Source organism: Mauremys mutica, chromosome 9 (assembly GCF_020497125.1).
Source record: "Mauremys mutica isolate MM-2020 ecotype Southern chromosome 9, ASM2049712v1, whole genome shotgun sequence".
In the NCBI taxonomy this organism is placed as follows: domain Eukaryota; kingdom Metazoa; phylum Chordata; order Testudines; family Geoemydidae; genus Mauremys; species Mauremys mutica.
The window spans coordinates 95,926,252-95,946,656 of NC_059080.1; the positions used below are offsets into that span (position 1 = coordinate 95,926,252).

The 20,405-nt window shown below is 39.0% G+C and overlaps 1 protein-coding gene across 3 annotated transcripts in view; it reads left to right on the top strand.

Moving 5' to 3' along the window:
• The first annotated feature begins 4,612 nt into the window (after positions 1 to 4,612).
• ATP11B (ATPase phospholipid transporting 11B (putative)) overlaps positions 4,613 to 20,405 on the top strand; it is a 99,046-nt gene continuing 83,253 nt past the window's right edge. For all 3 annotated transcript variants that reach the window (XM_045030344.1, XM_045030343.1, XM_045030345.1), the window contains exon 1: positions 4,613 to 4,869. In XM_045030344.1, coding sequence (XP_044886279.1) covers positions 4,843 to 4,869 — 27 coding nt within the window. In that variant the 5' untranslated portion in view covers positions 4,613 to 4,842. The remainder of the gene's footprint in view (positions 4,870 to 20,405) is intronic.

Consider the following 20,405-nt stretch of genomic DNA (forward strand, 5'->3'; position numbering starts at 1 on the left):
CGATGCATTAAAGTAACCCTGTATCTCTGACACAGACTTTTTGACTATGCTGTGACACTGGCAGCCTAGGGGCCAGCTCATTCCAAGGATCCTAGGCCTCACTGAACACTGACAAATACATAGGTGAGGGCAGACTGGTTTCCTGCTATGTGTTAGCATTAAAATAGATGTTAAGTTGATAAGACTGTGTTTAGACTTGATGAAATGATTCCAGGATGGTGTATATACTGATCTCAGAATATCTGTAGCCCATGGTATAAAGTTATATTGAGTGTTTGCACTGAAAATCTCTGTAATTGTGTAACTCACCAAACAGGAAAGAAACATTAGTGTAAAGGGCTGGTCCTGCACACAAAAACACCCACTGAAATCACGAGCCATTGCAAAACATCGAAGGACAAAGACTTTGTTGATTGCTCTTCCCCACACCCATGAAGAAGGGACATGTACATAAACTCATCCCATAAGCTTGAACTCTAGGGTAACCGAATATAAATGCCCGAGAAGAAGGAACTATAGTGCTCTGCTGCTTGGAATTTGGAGAGGGCAATACTTCTAAACATAATCAAGGGATCCTCAAGCTGCTTAGAATGGGTTAGCCCTGAAGGACATAGAGAACTTGCATATATAACAACTATTACCACTTTTTGGAACCGAAGACTGTAAAGTCATTTATGTATGTTTACCTGCTTTAACCTTGTACATAACACTCTTTTTTTCCCCAGAGTATTACAGGATTGGCTACAAGCATTTTTAGTTTGAGATCTAGGGTACAATTGACCTAGGGTAACTGGTCCTTTGGGACTGGCCGTAATCTGAATATTGTTGTGATTTTTGGTATAAGGAGCCAGCTATTGTGGTGGACCAGAATACCCCAGGGGACTGTCTGTGACTCCATGTTAAGGCTGTTGTAATGCTTGACTAGCTCACGCTTGATACTTGATTGGTGAAATCTAAATATATAACACATAGCCGGTTTGGAGTTTGTGGCCTGTTTATTAAGAGTTTGCCTTGAGGTTGGCAGTCATTGTCATGAGCCACTCAAGACAGTTTGACCTGTGGATTTGGAAATGAAATCACTAGTGTTCTACATATTTAGTACATAGGGTTTTCTTTTCTTTTTTTTTAAATTGGCAGCTTAGTTGCCAATATAAATTTTGTAGATTAAGGTTTTCAAGAATTACAAAGTACTTAATTTTAAAATGGAAAAAAACAAGAATTTTCCAGTGGGAAAACATTGGCTCCTAAGGAATCTTTACTGCCCCCTGATACCAGCGCTTGCATCACTCGGGGCTGGATCCTGCAAGTCTTTATGGCTGATTAATTTTATACACAAGTAGTATCATTGACTTCACTGGGACTGCTAATGTGCGTAAAGGTTTGCAGGATTGTGTATCTGAACTCTAACTTTTTATATTTAATTTCTGAAAGTGCCCTTTTATCATTATACATTTTTGTTAATATCGGGACAGTGAAGTCCTTTGTTGCTAAGTAAACAACTGAAAACATAGGGAAGCCTAGTCAAGTGGCTAAAGCATATGACTGAGGTTCAGAGTATCTGGGATGTTATTCCTTATCTTATCTTATCCCTGCAGGATAGTTATTCATATTGAAGTCAAGGTAGGTGGGACCTTTGTTCTATTTCTTGCTCCTACACAGATTTACTGTGCAAAGTTGAGCAAGTCTTCAAATCAAAATGTTCAAAAGTGGCCTCTGATTTTGTGTCTCAGGCTATATGTACACTACTGTGGTAAGTCGAACTAAGTTACGCAACTCCAGCTACATGAATAACGGAGCTGGAGTCGACATAGCTTAGGTCAACTTACTGCGGTGTCTACACCGCACTGGGTCGATGGGTGACACCCTCCCTTTGACTTACCTTATTCTTCTTGTTCAGGGTGGAGTACCGGGGTTGACTGGAAAGCAATCTGCGGTCAATTTGGCGGGTCCTAGACCCACTAAATCGACCCTCAGTGCATCAATTGCTGGAGCGTTGATCCGGCGGTTATGTAGACATAGCCTCAGTTTTTGGGGGCCCACCTCCAGACACCTGAGGCTTGATTATCAGAAGTGCTGAAGACTCACTGTTTTCTGCAAGTCAGGCCTTCAGGGTCTAAGTTGAGAACCCCAAAAACGTATGACCTGAAATCTCAGGCTCCGCTTTTGAAAATTCTGCTCCAGATCTTGTTTTGCTTCAGTTTTCCTCTTCAGTAAAAAGTGTGCCACACAAGTGTATTGTGAAGCTTAATTCATTAAGATTGCAGATTGCTTTTGAACAACTCAGAACAGACACTCCAGAAATACAAAGTTTTATTTTTCTCAAGTGTAGAATTATTATGATGGATCAAGTGTTTGCCTAATATTGTAAAAGGTAGAGTGTTCAGAGCCTGTAATGGTAATTAATAACTTTATTCTACTAATGTACTTTCTTCCACTAACTTTTACTCCTTTTTTAAGCAATATATATAAGTGATGTTGGAATCAATTAGTTTGTCAAGTGCTTTCAAGTTATTTTTGATGTACTGCACCACTAGAGTAACCTAATAGGAAGTGAAGAATATCTTCATCTAACTGAAACTGCATGTTGAAATGTAGGTTTTCAGAATGTTGCTACTCTTGAATTTGCTAAGAATACAGCTAATGCCCTCATTCTTCAGAAAAACACCATGATCTTTAATAAGTAGTGGTCAGGACCTTGTTTTTACTTCTTATCTGAAAGACACCAGCAGAAGAATGCTGATCAGATCAGTTAAGCTTTCGGCTAAAAGCTTTGCAATAAGATTGCTATCTGGGCAATGTTCCACAGCTGTGAAATCACTGTGGTAGTGCAGAAGTGGATTGATTTAACATTAATTTAGTTTGTAATGCTGTTTGAAATTCAACTTTGCTGTATTTGAATCTTTTCAATAATACCTAGCATTCAATATAGAATTTTACAAAGTTTGAGGTGCTTCTGATAAAAAATAAGGATAAGTATTTTTCTAATTATAAATTCATATACTTAAAACTGCAGGGGAGATGAGAGATCTCACTACTCAAACCATCCATCAGCCACACTAAATGTCCAAAATAAGTTGTATTCTGCCTAAATCTCTAATTAAACACTGAAACCTACACATAAGATCTGTGGCAAATACCCTCATCATGCAGAGCTGCACATTATTGTGTTGGACTAAAGTGGTAGGCAGGACTACATTACTCCTGCCTCACCATGACTGGACTAGATGATCTCTCAAGATCCCTTTCACCCCTACATTTCTATTATAGTAATTTGGAACTTCAGGGTAGTAGCAGGGATAGAACTCAGATCTTCCTTCACAAAGAACCTGTTCCTATTTTAATCAATGGCAAAGCTCTCCTTGACTTTAATGGGAGCTGGGAGCCCAAGCTTTTACTACTTAAAATAATCCTCTTTTAACTGTTTGCAGAATAGAGCCCCTCCTCCTACAAATACTTATGTGTGAATGGTTAAACATGTACATGTATGGAGGCTTAGGGCGGAATACTTTATTTAATTTTCACAATTAGAAGTACTATTTTTAATAGAGCAAAACAGAGATTTCATGGAGAACATTTCATTTTATGAAAATGCTTTAATATCCACTTTTAATCAAACAGTAATTTTTTTTTAAACAGGCTTCTATAAATGTTTCAGTACAGATTAAGATGAGGAACCAGTCAAACGCTCCACTGCATTACACTGGTTTATACTATGTAGTACAACAAAAAGGAGGTGCAGGCCTAAAGACTTTCAATTTGTTTTTAAACATTGCAATTTTAGTTTGAATAATTCCCAGAATTGTGCAAAACACACAAAATTTAATTTAAAAAAAAAAACAAATACACATGTTGGCATTTCTACTCCAGCAAAGCCTAATGTCCTTATTTTGCAGCAGCGCATTATATAGATGTGACTATATAACTTCTTGTCCCCTGCTTCTTTCTCTCCTCCCCCCAGCTTGCTCTCCATAGGTTGCTATACTTTGCCTAACTGCTTCCTCTGCTTTTCGCCAGCTTCTTCCCAGCTTTATTACTTATGTTACTGTAGTGTTTAAGACCCCTAGTAATGGACATGGACCCCCATTGTGTAGGCCCTGTACAAACATATAACAAAAAGACAGTCCCTGCCTCAGACTATACAATTACGTTTGAGAGCAGGCAACAGCTGGATACATACAGATGGGGGAATGCCTGGAAACACTACAATAAATGTGTTAGTCTCTAAGGTGCCACAAGTACTCCTGTTCTTTTTGCGGATACAGACTAACATGGCTGCTACTCTGAAACCTGGAAACACTGAGCCAGTTTTGGTCTGCAGGCTAAGCAGTGGTCTCAGCCCAGCAGCAGCTTGGTTCTTGTTGAGGGATTTGTAGGCATCGCAGCCAAGGAGGGTTTTAAAGCAACAGGAGTTGATTTTTCAAGACGTTTAAAGGGGGCGCCTCCGAAGTGGGAGGGGCAGCCTAGGCGGAAGCACAAAGGTTTGAAACTTTTCCTCAGCTCCCCCTGTCCCCCCCCCACTAACTTTCCCTTCCCCTCCGGCCCGCCCCTTTCTGCAGGCCCCGCCCCCCACTCGGTGTTGCTGCTCTCTCGTCATTTCCTGGGGGCGGGGCGGAGCGCGGGGAGAACCTGCCTCGGTGACAACAGCGGCTGTTTGATGGCGGTTGTCGGGCGGCCGCGGCCCCGCCGGCTCGGGGTGCTGGGCGGGTTGCGCTGCCCCTAAGGAGGCGCCGCGTCCCTGCGCCATGGGGAGGCCGAGCGGCAGCGGGCGGCTACACTGAGGCGGCGGCATCGAGCGGCGCTTTCGAGGGGAAACCCCACTCCGGGACCCGCAAGGCCGGGGGGATGTTACGGTGGATCCGCCAGCAGCTGGTAGGTTCCGGGCCGGCGATGGGGCAGCCTGAGCGAGAGGGGCCGGGGAGCGCTAGGCCTCGCCCAGGGGAGCGGCGCGAGGGCGAGGGGGGGGGGCGCCCCTCCCACTGGTAGGCGGCGGGGGGGGAAGCGACCCTCCTACTGGTAGGCGGCGGGGGGGGGCGCCTTTTGCCCTCACCTCAGAGCCGCCCCTGCGGGCGGAACTTTCCCGCGTCGCCCCTCTACCAGCCCCCCCCGCTTGCCCCGTGCCCGGGGGCGGCTCACCAGCAGGGTCCCGAAATCCCGGGTTCCCTCTGAAACACGCCCGGACCGAGCCCTTCCGTCCCGAGCGGGGCCGCGGCGAACGAGGGAGGCTTGGGGCAGGTCTGAAGGAGTCCGGGACTCCGGCTCCTCAACCTGTCTCACCCCGAAGGAAGCGAGAGGCGGCCTCCCCCTCCCCCATGGCAGGCGTGGTGCAGTTTGACGGCGGTGAGGAAACGAGCGAGTCTTTCTTCCTGACTGCGGGATGTGTGTAAAACAGCGCTCAGAGGAGTCAAACGTGGCAGGGCGGCTGAAATCCGAGGGGTTTTTTTGTTTGGTCTGGAATAAAATATGTTCCTGCAGCTGTTATCTTTGGGGGGGGGGGCGCTCACACTCTTGAGAGAAGAATGACAATGTCTTTTTCAGTGGGTGGACAAATTCTAGGACTCCTCCTTCCTAGCACAAAACCTTTGGAGTCTTCTCTTGCCTGTCCCAATTCTAAATACGTGAGCTCTTAGAAGCCGAGGTAACTGAATGAATAAGATTTTAAACTTAATTGGTAACGTAACAAAATCTTCTATCTGAAGTCGGACACTTGATTAAAAATTGCCTTATGACAGACTAGTAGTGAAGGGAGACTCCTTCAAATGAGCAAGAGTTGATATGCCTGTTGCACAGTACTCTGATAGGGACACAAGGCAACTGTACAATAACACACATATTATCCCGGCCACTACAAAAATAAATGTACAGTGATGTTTGCTGTTTCCCTTTAAATAATTTGTCAATAAAATAAAAGTCAGTAGCCCTTCAATGCCTTCCAATTTATAATGAAAAAATGAAATACACACTCCCAATTAAATAAATGCTTTTAGACTGTCCCATGGATAGATGCTTCCATTATTTTTAAACGTTTATTTATTCATTGCACTTATCTTATGGCTGGCATGATTTATACAAAATGTTAGTGTGGCTAGAGCTTCTCTCTCTCATCATTTATTCTAGTTTGTTTAATTGCAAACTGTCACTTTTTTATAAAGTAAAGAAGAACAAAGCCAAGACTGTCGTTTTTGTGGACATGATTTGCCTTTTTTGAACCAGTTTATAGTCATGAAGAGAGCTATAGTTTAGATTATTTCTGATGTAATTTATTTGAAGCATAGAGCTGCCAGTGGCAATATGATTGCCAGTTTTGACTGTTTTTATTGCTTTGGTGTGATGCTGAAGTTTTATGTCCCTGGTAATTAATTGTTTTATCTCAGATCTGTCTATACACTTTAGTTTTATTGCATCCACACTCAAAAGGTTTGCTAGGCTGTTTGAAGGCTTTGATATAGTGCATCCATCTTTCATGTTTACCATGAAGATGGAATTACTGTAGAGCCTGTCTGTAAATAGTTTGGGTTTTTTTTTTAAATATCTAGTCTCTTTCCCACAAGGTGTACCTTGAAATAGTATAATCAGTTCTGGATATTAATATATAAGATATGGTTTTCTTCTCCAATTGCACTGTAATATGAACAGTTCTTCAAAGATCTTTTTAGTCTTGGAGTAGAAAGGTAATTATGTGTCATAGTCTGCATGCTCAAGATGATCCAGTAGATTTAAGGTAACTGCTTAAAGTGTGGCTAAAAAGTGACTTTATATGCAAAAATCCTGGTACATAGACCTATCCTACATTTTGAATTACTTTACCTGCTGTTTATTTTTAAAGTTAAACATTGGGTTGTCTGAGCCCACAGCTCAGCCACTGCAGATATTGAACTTCTCATTGCAAGCTGACAGTTGTAATTTTCTTAAGAAGGTTCTTAATTTAATATTTTAAATACTGTAACTTAAAAAAAAATCAGGTGAATTAAAGGTATTTTTTCAGATAATCTGAAGATGAAGCTGTGATCTCTCATTTCTTTATAAAAATAACAAATGGCACATAAGTTTCATTTTATTTGTAGTTTTTAATGTTAATAAAGGTTCAACAAACAGTTATATTAGAAGAGAACATAGTAGTGCTGAGTAGCTGGGGTGAAATAGTGAGAAGATACTAGGGAAACTGGTGAGCTGCAGGAGAAAAAAGTTAGATACCAGAAATAGGTTTGATTGTGCCATGGACGGCACAGATGTTCAAGGAGAACTGGGGCTATTGTGGGGATGTAGAAGCAGAATCTAGTGGGTAGGAGGAAATATGCTTTGTTTTGGATATATTTGGAGGTGTGTGCTGGACGTGTTGGGTGTGGCAATGGGTCTTGAAACAAAGTATGCCTGTAGATGGGAAGTTTAGAAACTTGAGTGTATGAATGAGCCTGATTTCAGTGAGTGGGAGTAGTGAAAGAAATATTATAGAAGAGTATGGAAAATGGCAGGGAAGCAGTGTGGGAATGGGTGTCAATGGGCAGGTCAGATATGCTGCTGAGGCTGCATCTATCTATATTTTATGTGAATACAAAACTAACGTTTCACATACCCTTTTTTAAAAATTGTTTTACTGAAAGTCCAGTACTGCATATTGTTTGTTACTGGTGATATATGCAGAAGTAGGATCACCATAGTATCTGAACACCTATGTGCACAAGGAAAACAGCAAGAAGACTGGTTTTCTCTGAGATGTAGGAGGGATGGTAGGGGAAACGGGTTACTGATAGAACCTGATTCTCAGTTGAGGAATTAGATAGTAAATTCCTCAGATTGGTGACCTTTCCTTGTTTTTGTCTGTGAAGGTCTATGCAAACCTCTGGTTTTGTACAGCTAAGTGATTGGCCTAGATCTCTCTTGTGTTGGGAGGGCTCTGGAGCCCTCATAACTGGGAAGGCCATAAATAGAAACTAGCAGTAGCTTCTCAGGAGGACTGGATTTGAAGAAACTGAAAATGTAGTGTGTGTTTAAAAAATGAAGCATATAAAAGAAGCAGGAGAAGCAACAACTGTGTTCATTTTTTAAAGTACAATGTATAATGAACTTATTAGCGTTCACCACCATGAAGAGAGTAATTGTTCTACTCTGTCCCTCTGTTCTTTCAAGGAGATATATAGTCTTTCATTATGCTGTTTGAACATGTAGGTTACCATTCTAATGCACATGAGCAACAAGCATGAGGGGGTATAAACAGATTAATTTGCAGAAAAGGAGAGAACAATCCAATTTGAAAATACTTTTGTTGTCTAGATGTAATCTAAAACTACTATGTTTTAAAATATAGTTTCCCTTCAAGCTAATGTTACTATATTGTTATATAGTATTTCTCACAAGCCTATAAACACTTTACAGAATTGCAAAACTGTACATATCTTCATTAATATTTATACATTGTTTTGAATATTTGTTTTCCTATTAACTAGTCATATAATAAAGCTGTGTTCTTAGAGATAACATTATTGATGAACACAGAGCAAGATAATGTTAGTAAGACTAGAGGTTAGTGTTCAGTGTACACACATGAATCTGTAATACCAATCACTAAGTTCTGTTTTGTTGTGCTAAATTTCTGCATATTACATTAATAACTGTCTGTGTTGTTAGCCTAATTCAGGGGTACGCAACTATGGCACGGGTGCCGAAGGCAGCACGTGAGCTGATTTTCAGTGGCACTCACAGTGCCTGGGTCCTGGCCACCAGTCCGGGGGGCTCTCCATTTTATTTAATTTTAAATGAAGCTTCTTAAACATTTTAAAAACGTTATTTACTTTACATACAACAATAGTTTAGTTGTATATTATAGACTTATAGAAAGAGACCTTCTAAGAACGTTAAAATGTATAACTGGCACACGAAACCTTAAACGAAAGTGAATGAATGAAGACTCGGCACACCACTTCTGAAAGATTGCCGACTCCTGGCCTAATTAGTAAAACTTAAAAATGCAACATCTTCTTTAGTTTTTATTTACATAATGCCAACATGCAACAAGTCATGCAGTAGGTTTCTAACCAGGTTATCTTACTAGCTGCCAGTTAACGTATGTATTGGGTGTGGTGGGAGAGGAGGTGGATGTGGGACCAGCACAATCAATAGTTATAGGAATGGGGTATGGAGGGTGGAATGTGCTTTTGTATCTTGGAAGCAGCAGTCAAGCAGCAAAAATGCTGGTGCCCTCACCATATTTAATCTTTAGATTACACAAAGAGAGTAGGTGAGTGGATTTGTTGAGGATTGGTTAATTTCATAAATGCAACCAACTCTGCAGAAAAATGCAGCCAGGTTGGTAAAGAGCAGTTAATAGAACACTGCATTAACATAGAATTAACATCTGCACATCTACCAATGGGAGAGATGCCATCATGTGCCAGCAGTGCCCCTCTGCCATGTACATTGGACAAATCGGACAGTCTCTGCGCAAAAGAATAAATGGACACAAATCAGACATCAAGAATTGTAATATTCAAAAATGAGTAGGAGAGCACGTCAGTCTCCATGGACACTCAATAACAGACTTAAAAGTGGCCATTCTTCAACAACAAAAAACTTCAAAAACAGACTTCAATGAGAAACTGCAGACCTGGAATTAATTTGAAAACTCGATACCATCAAATTAGGCCTGAATAAAGATTGGGAGTGGCTGGGTCACTACAAAAAATTTCTCTGTTGATATTCACCCCTTCTTGTCGACTGTTGGAAATGGGCCACATCCACCCTAATTGAATTGGCCTCGTTAGCAGAGACCCCCCCCACTCAGTAAGGCAATGCCTATCTTTTCATATGCTGTGTATTTATACCTGCCTACTGTATTTTCCACTCCATGCATCTGATGAAGTGGGTTATAACCCACGAAAGCTTATGCCCAAATAAATTTGTTAGTCTCTAAGGTGCCACAAGGACTCCTCGTAGATATAGAATGAAAGTGTCACTTTGCTTTTTAGCAGTAATGATGGCACTTTAAAACAATAAATTTTTAAAGTTCTACATACTGCATTTGAAATGCTAGTGTTCTGGAGTGAAATGTGTGAAACTTGAAAGAGCAGTTTAGTTAGTGATTATTTATAATATATTAAACAAAGCATTGTAGTTCAAATCTTGCATATCTTGGAGTGTTTAGATGTGTCAGAAAGTACTCTAATTTTGGTGTAACTAGCTAAAAGATTTTTTTTAAGAGTAGTTATTCACATAAAGTATTTCCTATTGGGTTATTCTGTAGATGCTATGAACCTGCCACTATTTCCTTTCTGGGAGGCTTTAGAGTTGCCTGTTCTTTGGGTCATATGTGATTGACCACTCTGTTGCATCTAAGTGAAGCATAAATATAAAAATGTTTGTCATCTAGGATACTTGTTTCTCTTTTACACAAAAGTGAATAGAAGATCTACCCAAGCATATAGGTGCAGTATGCGGAGTCAGATTCCTAATAAATTTATATTATGTTCTAAGGCCAAGTCTACATTGTAAACGTACATTGGCATAACTGTTGCTCAGGGGCATGAAAAATCCACATCCCTGAGTGATAGTTATACTGACCTAACCCCCACTGTAGATAGCGCTAAGTCGATGGGAGGGTTTCTATCAATGTTGCTACTGCCTCTCATGGAGGTAGATTATACTGATGGGGAAAAGCTTTTCCATCTGCATAGTAGCATCTTCACTGAAGTGCTACAGTGTAGACCTGCCCTAAGATGCTCTTAATCATGACTTTGAACTAAAAACATTGTTGATAGAGGATGCCCTAGGACAGGAGTGGTCAAACTATGGCCCGCAGGCCACATCCGGCCCTCCAGTTGATTTAATCTGACCCTCGAGCTCCTGCTAATTTAGTTAGGGTGGATGTGGTATTGGTATTGACACCTCCTCATCTATTATTGGGAATGTACCACATCTACCCTAACTAAATTGGCCTTCAACTTGGTTCTCCACTTGTAAGGTAACTTCATTCTCTTCATGTGCCAATATATATTTATGCCTGTTTCTGTAATTTTCACTCCATGCATCTGAAGAAGTGGGTTTTTTACCTACGAAAGCTTACGCCCAATTAAATCAGTTAGTCTTTAAGGTGCCACTGGACTCCTCGTTGTTTTTGTGGATGCAGACTAACACGGCTACCCCTCTGATACTTCATACCCAGATGTGGCCGTCAGCCCATAAAATTTGCCCACCCCTGCCCTAGGACATAGCCAAGGATATATCCATTATGTTGCCGATTTGGAGTTAACTGTCTAGTTTTGAAAAGAAAACCCTGTTTTAAAAAAACAAACAAAAACCTTCCAAAAAAGCAGCCAGGAATATTATTTTCCATGATGTTTCTTCTTTGTGGTATACCTGAGATTAACTGGTACATATCAGGCGTTTATAAGGCATGGGATGTCTTATTCAATAATCATTTTATGATGCTTGTCTCTATACAGCGAAGAACTACTGTAGTTCTCCTGATCCAGTCTGGATGAAGAAGCTGTCATGAAGCTGTGGTTTTGAATATAAAGTTGTAGAAATTTTAAGCTATTTATAGCCAGTGGGAGCTGTGGACCAGCACTTGGGGCGGAGGCAGCGTGTGGAGCCCCTGTGGGCACCCTTGCGCCTAGGAACTGGACATGCCAGCCGCTTCTGGGAGCCAGGGCAGGCAGGGAGCCTGCCTTAGCCCAGCTGTGCCGCCGACCAGACTTTTAGCGCTGACCAGAGTCACCAGGGTCCCTTTTTGACAGCACGTTCGGGTCGAAAACTGGACGCCTGCCAAACCTACTAGGGAGACTTCAGTTCTTACCAGCAGTTTCTACCTGGACAAATTAATGCACAACACGTTAGTGTGTGGTAGAAATACCCCCAACGTCCACATTGCTGCTCTATGTAGAGACAAGCCCTTAGATCAGTTGTCTTCAACATTTTTTCATTTACGGACCCCGAACAAATTTCAAATGGAGGTGCGGACCCCTTTGGAAATCTTAGGGTCTGTGGAACAAAGATTGAACACCACTGCCTTAGATACACCATTTCTGCTGTTTTTCTAGTGTTTGTTGGATAAGCACCAATTTCATTTTTGTTTAAATCAGGAGTGTTTTATCAGTGTTTATTGGTTAAAACCAATAATCAGAAGCCCTGTTTATAACTGTGTGTGGCCTGATTTAGGCAGTGTTTGGTATAATGCTATTTGGGCAGTGTTTGTTCATGTTTGTTTTGTTAAGTCATTGCAATGTCAGCAGCTGAAAAGAATGGCAAACTTGTGATAATTTCATTAAACTGCCCTGCAAGAAGTCCTTTTGGAAAGCCCTGTTGAGTGAGAAAAGCTCTCTGGAGCTGTTTTCTAACTGCTGTTCTGTAGAGTTCTTGAGCTTCTCAAGCTAGTATATTCTTGCACTATTCAAACGAATAAAAAAAAATCTACCTAGGAGCAGTTCCAGGGAAGATGCTGAGAGCTACCTGGATTCTCAATTTTCACAAGCAATAATCCAAGAGTACCAAAAGGCTGCAGTTGGCAGAGTATCTATCTTTTTCCTGTGTCCAGCGAACCTGAATATTATCATGCACTGACAATGCATTTGTCTCTGTGCAAGACATGAATCAAGACAGTACCTGCCCTAGCGGACTTAATTAGAAAACGGACAAAATTTATGGAGCAGCTTGGAAAAGAGGAGACTAAGGTGGGATATGATAGAGGTATATAAAATCACGAGTGATGTGGAAAAAGTGAATAAGGAAAAGTTATTTACTTGTTCCCATAATATAAGAACTAGGGGCCACCAAATGAAATTAATGGGCAGCAGGTTTAAAACAAACAAAAGGAAGTTCTTCACATAGTGCAGTCAACTTGTGGAACTCCTTGCCTGAGGAGGTTGTGAAGGCTATAACAGGGTTTAAAAAGAGAACTGGATAAATTCATGGAGGTTAAGTCCATTAATGGCTATTAGCAAGGATGGGTAAGGAATGGTGTCCCCAGCCTCTGTTCATCAGAGGATGGTGATGGATGGCTGGAAAGAGATCATTTGATCATCACTCCCTTTGGAACACCTAGTATTGGCCACTGTCGGTAGACAGGATACTGGACTGGATGGACCTTTGGTCTGACCCAGTACAGCCATTCTTATGTTTTTATGTACTGTTTAATTATCTCATTTAATTTTAATAGACTTCTTCATCTAGCCTCTCAATTTAATAATCATTACTTGGTTCTAAATTTTAGTTGCTGCTCAGCAAAAGTTTTCTTAATATACCATGGGCTTTCATGTAGTACCATACATACAATGAGCAAAGCCTGACTTGCTGATAGGAGATAGGTCCCTGTAAATATAGATTTATTTTTTTTCTTCAAGGTGTTGGACTCTGTTTAGACTTTGTGAGTGGGGAATGAGTTATGAGGTAATTTGCATTTTTTTCTACAACCTCAGCAAGTTGAATAGCATTTGGTTATATTGCCTATTTTGGCACTAAAGGCCTTGCGTGGTAGTTTCATTTTGTCACGAAGTAATTTCACTGCTTTTATTATTTATATATTATTCTTGTTTTTCTGTATTGTACTGTAAGTGCTCTATTTTGAACTAAAACATTATTACTAAGGATCCTTAATTTCTGAAGTCATCATCAAAATGTCTGATTGCTCAGTGATTCTACATTTTTCTGGTCATTTTATCCACCAGTCAAGATTGTGGTCCAGATTCTCTGCCCTGAATCTGGCTTCTTTGCACTGCCTGAGCAATGCAAAAGTGGAGGAATCTTGCCACCCCTACTTAGCTGAGAATTCCCCTGGCTCAGCTCCACCAATTCATAGCGGATGTATGATCCCTTACAGATTATAGTGTTGTAAATTAGAGCAGCTTCTGGGCTTCTCTATCTTGTATTGGGACACAGGAAGCATGAGAATCAGGGAGCTATAACCAATGCGAACAATCTCCCTCGTAGATCTCCACACAGGAGAGAATCTTGCCTTGTGTCTTTGAATGGGCACATTCTGTCACCCAATTAATATGTTGTCTTTTAATCGTGTTACAAAAGTTGAACTTGCTGAGTATTTTCTCCTTCTAATTTCTCTTTTATAGTCCGTTTTACTGCTGACCAGGGCTTTTTTTCAGTTCAGTGTGTTCCAGAAGCATGCAGCAATGGTCCTATGTTCCACCAGCTGTCTGCTCCAAAGAGAAACGTCAGTTGCCTGCCTCATATATGACTTATATCTCATTTTATAAAACTCTAAATTTTAAATTGACTTGCAGAGCAGTGTGATTTTTTAAGAGATTATTGTTAAAGACGACTTTCAAAACTGCAATTGGAAATTCTGGATAGGGTTTGGCATTTTAATTATATGCTTTGGGGTTTTTTTCACTTGTATCTTGTCTCATCTTTTGCTCTAGTCATGAGCCTCTTCTAAGCATCAATTTCTAATTGTACCAAACTTTTTTGGTTTTGATATTTGTGATTTAAATGATGGATACTTAAACCAGTGACTAGTAGACTGTAACCATTATATAGATTTCACGTTTCTGTGTGCAAGACTCCTGCATTAACCCAATCCTATCAACTAGGTGTCCACTCTAAGTTTATATTGTAATATTATTGGCTAAAGTATTCACCAAAAATGTTACTCTGATAAAAATGAAGAATTTCTTGTACATTCTGGCCAATGCACATTATACCAGTAAAAATAAGTTGCAGTAAGTGATTGTTCCACTACGTAAATTCGCTTACAAGAGAAAAGCTAGTTTCCAGTTTTGTAAAGCATGAATAATTTAAGGTACTGCCAGTATATTATTTTAAATCAGATTTGCAACTAACTTCCACAAGTTGGAGATGCTTGTTATTGTTGCAGCTGGCTACTGCAGTTTCCAGAAAGTTTTAATTTTAAAACTCAGTTTTAATAGATTATTTAAGAGTACATAGCCTGTAAAAAAGCACCCTCTTAATAACAGTCAAAATATTTGACCCACAAGTCAGTTTTTAATAGGTTTCTGTTACTATTATAACGTATTTCTAGTGATTAATCGTATGGGGTAGTGTCAAAAGCCCTCAATCTGGATCAAGGTTCCAGTGTCCTAGGTGAGTACAGTCATGTAGAAACACATAGGCAGCATCAGACGTGTTAGACACTCTATAGTCAAGTTAGAGGACAATGTGTTTGTCACAAGGATCTTAGTCTAACAGATTACTTGTAGATGAAAGATGCAATATAATAAAAACCAAGTTAATTTGTTAAGCTTATCAATTTTTTTCTTTTGTTCTTGAGGACCTCTTTGGTGATGCATTCTATTTTTCTTTTTTGAAAGGAATCCTAGGGATTATAGGCTTCATGGAAGAATGATTTTTAAGGTGGGACTTGAAGGAGAAGATGGAGACACAATGCACTGGCCTATTTAGCCTGGATGACAGGCTTTAAATAGAAGCTAAATTCTTGAAATCCTTACACCTAATCATGTGAGGGTAGAACAAAAAAATCCATTATGCACTTTGAAAGTAAAAATTAAGATTGCAAAAAGGCAACATAGAAAGCAGAAAAACAATTAAAGGGTCACTGTTAAGGTGGGCAGTCCTAAAGTATAATCTGCCTTTAAAATAACATGCTATCTTTTGTACTACTGTACCTGGACTATTATATTAGTTCTCAGAATGGAAGGTGTGATGTATGAAAAACGCCCTGTACCCAACTAGGCGAGTATATGGTGACAAACTAGGACACTGGAGTTTACTATTTATAATAATCACAGGAAGGTAAAAAGAACTATACATATAGGTTACTGTAGCATATACAAACCAATATCTACTATACTTGGTCAGTCTATTTTTTCTTGTGCGCAGGTAGGGTATTTATCCTGCAGTTAGAAAGCCTAGAAAGTATTTTTTGGATGACGATAAAAGTATATTTACAGTCCAGGTCTAGCAATGAACCCTTTTCCTTTTTATATGGATTGACACAATGAATCCTAATTGACACTTAGAACAAATATGTTAAGACAAAACTTTGTTTTACTAGGCTGTTATATATTCCTTAGGCATCTTGAAACACAAGGCCAAAAGAATATCTTTCAAAAATGTGAAAATATGACCCAAAATATGTATTATCTTAATTCAATGTTACTGTAGTCTGGATTACAATTTAATTTTTTTTCTTTGAAATGTATAGGCAGGTGTTCTTTGTATTTTCCCTATCATTTAGTCAAATTTGCTTGCAACTTAAATTCTTGTTTCATTTTCTAATGGAGGTGGGAGGAAGATGCTGAATATGAAATAATTCCTTCTTTATTTTAATTAAATTGAAAGAATCCTGACTTGTCTGGTTACTCTTAACTCTGCTGTTGTGTCCTGTATAGTTTTGACCCCATTTAACTAATTCTCTAGGAACCTGGCATTGATATCAATGCCTTAAAAAGGCACACACAATTCTTTAGTTGCTTGCATGAAGATTTGAGAGCCAGCAGATAAGAGCAGTAACAGAGTTGATCTGACAAAGCAGTTCTGGAAATACAAGGTCATTTCTTCTGGCAAAGTACAGGTGACACATTTGCAACCAGGTTATTTTTTTTTATGTAAATTCTTCTTTTCTCACCTCTCTTCCATTGAAAGGATTTTAGGAAAAAACTGAAACTATAGTGAGAATGAATAATAGGAATAGCAGCAACACTATCTTTTTTTTTTTTAAGTCTAAACTTATTTGGCCTCCAAACTTGAACAGGATTTTTTTGTTTAGGATCAGCTAGGGGGAATTTTCCTGTAAATGAAGTAAGAAAACAAGTGGTTTAGGGACACTGAGAGAGGGTATTCCTTGAGCATGTTACATGTCTCTTCTGAAATGTTTGTTTTTATGTAGAAAATTGGAAAAGACATTTGTTCCTATACTACCAGGAAGCTTAAAATATTTAAATTATAGTTCTTATTAGGTAGAGTCTAACCCTCAGGGAACAGCGCTCCTTCTGATAGTGCATCATATATTGAAGACTAAAATTAGCATTGCCTTTTGTCTATGCAATATCTGAACTTCAGTGTAATAATACAGTTGCTGAGTAACTTTCATAGTACAGAGCTGGAATTTAATTTTGAGTTTTTTCTTATTGTCTGAGGCGTATTCCTCCCTCTTTTTGTGCATGTATAACTTTATTCTGAGTTTAAGCTTTCTACCTAGAAGTGTTAATTTCTCAGGATATTTAAATATCAATTTGGGGAAAAAAGGGTAGACACAAAATGCCAAGGAAAGTTAAGCTTTAGCAAGCTTTAGGGAGGAAATTGTTCATGGACATGTCTGAAAGTAGCACATTGTACTGATATAAAAATAATAAAATCATGGTTGAAATGCTGAATTAAAAACTGAGACAAAAGTGGCATGTTGATAAAAGAACAGAATAGGCTCTGAGCTGTAATGTTAGGTGACAGTGCATCCTTTATCAAAGTAAATTAAAAGGAAGAACTAGGCAGTTTGACTACTAACTAAATTATTTTCCTTTGAAATTTGTTGAGCAACAACCATAAGTGCAATTGTCACTATAATTTTGGCCTAAATTTTAAAGCTCTTCATTTCTTATGAATGTGTCTAGGAATTTTAATCAGGGTAAAATCTTCAGCTCTCTCTTTCTGTGAAGGAGGGGAAATCTGAATAGATTTTGAGGGATTGGGGGAGAGGAGGAAATACTTTACTTACCGTATTTCCAAACTAAACATATTAGCCTAAATTATCTACTAAATTAAAACCAAATGTTGGAAATGGGAATTATAAAATGTTTTTGGTGAGCCATTTGATCCTATTCATAGGTGTCTGTATGAAAGACCTATAGGGACATATAGTAATAAGCTTGTTGAGTAACATTGGGTTGTATGTTTAGAGGATTTGTCTGGGATGTCATTCAGAAGTAAATGGAGCAGAATTGTTTCTTAGTTGGTGTAGTCAACATTACAAGTAAATACATAAAAGAAATGAATGGAAGTGCATCCCCCTTTGTGGTTGTGCATGTGTCATGGTATAGACTCAACAAGATAAATGATTTTTTGCATTATAAAATTGATCTCTGCAAGTGAAAAAGAGCTTGAAATTTAATTCTGATTTTAACTGAAGAAAGCTCATGGTATGGCACAAATTTGGAGTGTCCTTTATGTCCCTGTAGAAATTTTCCTCCAACTTTCAACACACAGATGATGATAGCTGCCTGATAGTTGTGGCAGGAGTACACAATTGGATTTTTCAAGACAATATAATTATTCCACATGTATGAAAGATAGGTGTTGAAAGAAATGGATTTTTTATTACTGAGAGGAAAACAAGGCATATTCTTTTATTCTTGCATATGTTTAGAAACCATGCAAATCTTTCACCATATATAACATGAGCACAAGGAAATATTAGAGTAATAATACTTAACACTTACGTTCAAAGTGCTTCATATATATTGGGCAATATTAAAAAGTGGTTATTCAAATATTAAATTTGGTATGCCTAACTTGAGTTATGTTAAATGTGTTTGATTTTCAAGAGGTGCTGAGCAGCTGCCTTCTAACAATAAGATACCTTTCAGGTGCTCCAAGGTGAGCATCCAGAAATTGCTAGCCACTTTTGAAGATCTTGGCCATTATCTAGTTATCACACTCTCTTCTGGGAGGGAAGTTATCATGTTGTAGATGGGGAAACTGAGGTTAAATTATTTGCTCGAGGGCACAAAGGCAACTGAAGATAGCACTGGGATTAATAATAACTAGTTCTTCAAAACATCTTGAATCACATGCTTAAACCACTAGACCACATTTGCCTATCGGAGTAAGGTAATGATCGATCTATCGGGGATTGATGTATCGCGTCTCATCTAGACGCAATGGATTGATCCCCGAACGCGCTCCCCATCGACTCCACCAGGGCGAGAGGCAGAAGCGGAGTCAACGGTGGAGCGGCAGCCGTCGATCCTGTGCTGCGAGGACGCAAAGTAAGTCAATCTAAGATACGTTGACTTCAGCTATGCTATTCTTGTAGCTGAAGTTGCGTATCTTAGATCAATTTCCCCCCCATTGTAGACCTGGTGTAAGACTGAATATTGCATTCTGGAACCTGTAAACTCTCTTCAGTTTCACCCCATTGTTAGAGATGAGGACTTCTCAGTTGTAAGCCCTACGTGCTAGTCTGCCATCTCTGATGGTTACCAGTTCGTTCAGCATATCTTGGACTCTTGTTAAAAGCCCTGTTGAAAGACAAGCTCCATATTTAGCACTCCTCTTTGGTGTGCTCCTACTAGACATTATTTTGTTGCCAGAGCCATATTTTCTTCCCATAGGGTCAGGGAGTCTAATCCTTATCTAGCAACTGTAAAATAGGACAAGATCATATGGTGGAGGACATTGAATGAAGTTGGAACTGTGGTGGCATCCATAAAATAAGATTTTTTTTTTAAAACATTGTTTAAATTTTTAATTTTAGAATTACTTTTGCCTGAACAGTCATTGACAGTTCCACAGTTTGTGTTGTCCAAAGCTTTATTGGAAAATTTGATAGGAACTTGTATAAAGCTACGTAGTTCCACATAAATGCCAAAATCCCTTCCCCAGAATACTAAAGAATTAGACAAATATACTGCTTTGTGATAAGACTTGAATAGATCTATTTACTGATTAAAATTTGATGTTCTATATTAAATGAATGACCTTTGTAAACACTGTCATTTAATAGTCTTTATTATCTTATTTGCTATAAATTCTCATTTGACTTTAATATTAAATAAAATGTAGTTTAGACAAATTCTCGAATCTGTATTTTAGTTATGCATCCTAAATTCAAGCAGTCAATGAGAAATTTAGTTTGGATAATTGATTGTGTTTGTTCTTATACTGTACCTATTTAATATTCTCCTAGAGAACTTGAATTTTTGGGTGTGGGGGGGGAGGGTAGAGAAAGCTATCAGATTTCTGTTGGAACAAAATTTGTAAGAGAACTAAATTGTATGTGTATGCTGCCATATTGATTAAAGTAAAAACTTTTTTACTATTGCTGCAGAGGAGTTTAAATGACTTAATGCTCTAATAGAGTTTTAGGAATACAGTTTTTTGTTTTTAAATTATGACTTTTTGTGCTTACTTTACAATCAGTCCTGGTTACCAAGAGGTCTGTGTAAACAGAAGCAGTCTCCTTCTTGCTCGGATTGCACTTTTTTAGTGATGTCAGAAATCCATTATGTTTGACATCAAAATTGTTTCCATGGCAAAGCTGCCACAGTAAAGTGCAGCATCGTTGAATGACCCTGAAGAGAGAAGGGTGGATCCAGAAGAAGGCTTACAGGAGTAATTTAGACAGGCAGTTAAATTCTGCTTAAATTGGAATTCATCCAGGGCATTTTGGTTAACAGCCTTACTCTTCTTTTAAAAAAAATAAATAAATAAGTCTACTAAACATCATCATAGATAGCATGCTGTTTGGGAAACCGTACTGCTGAGTTATT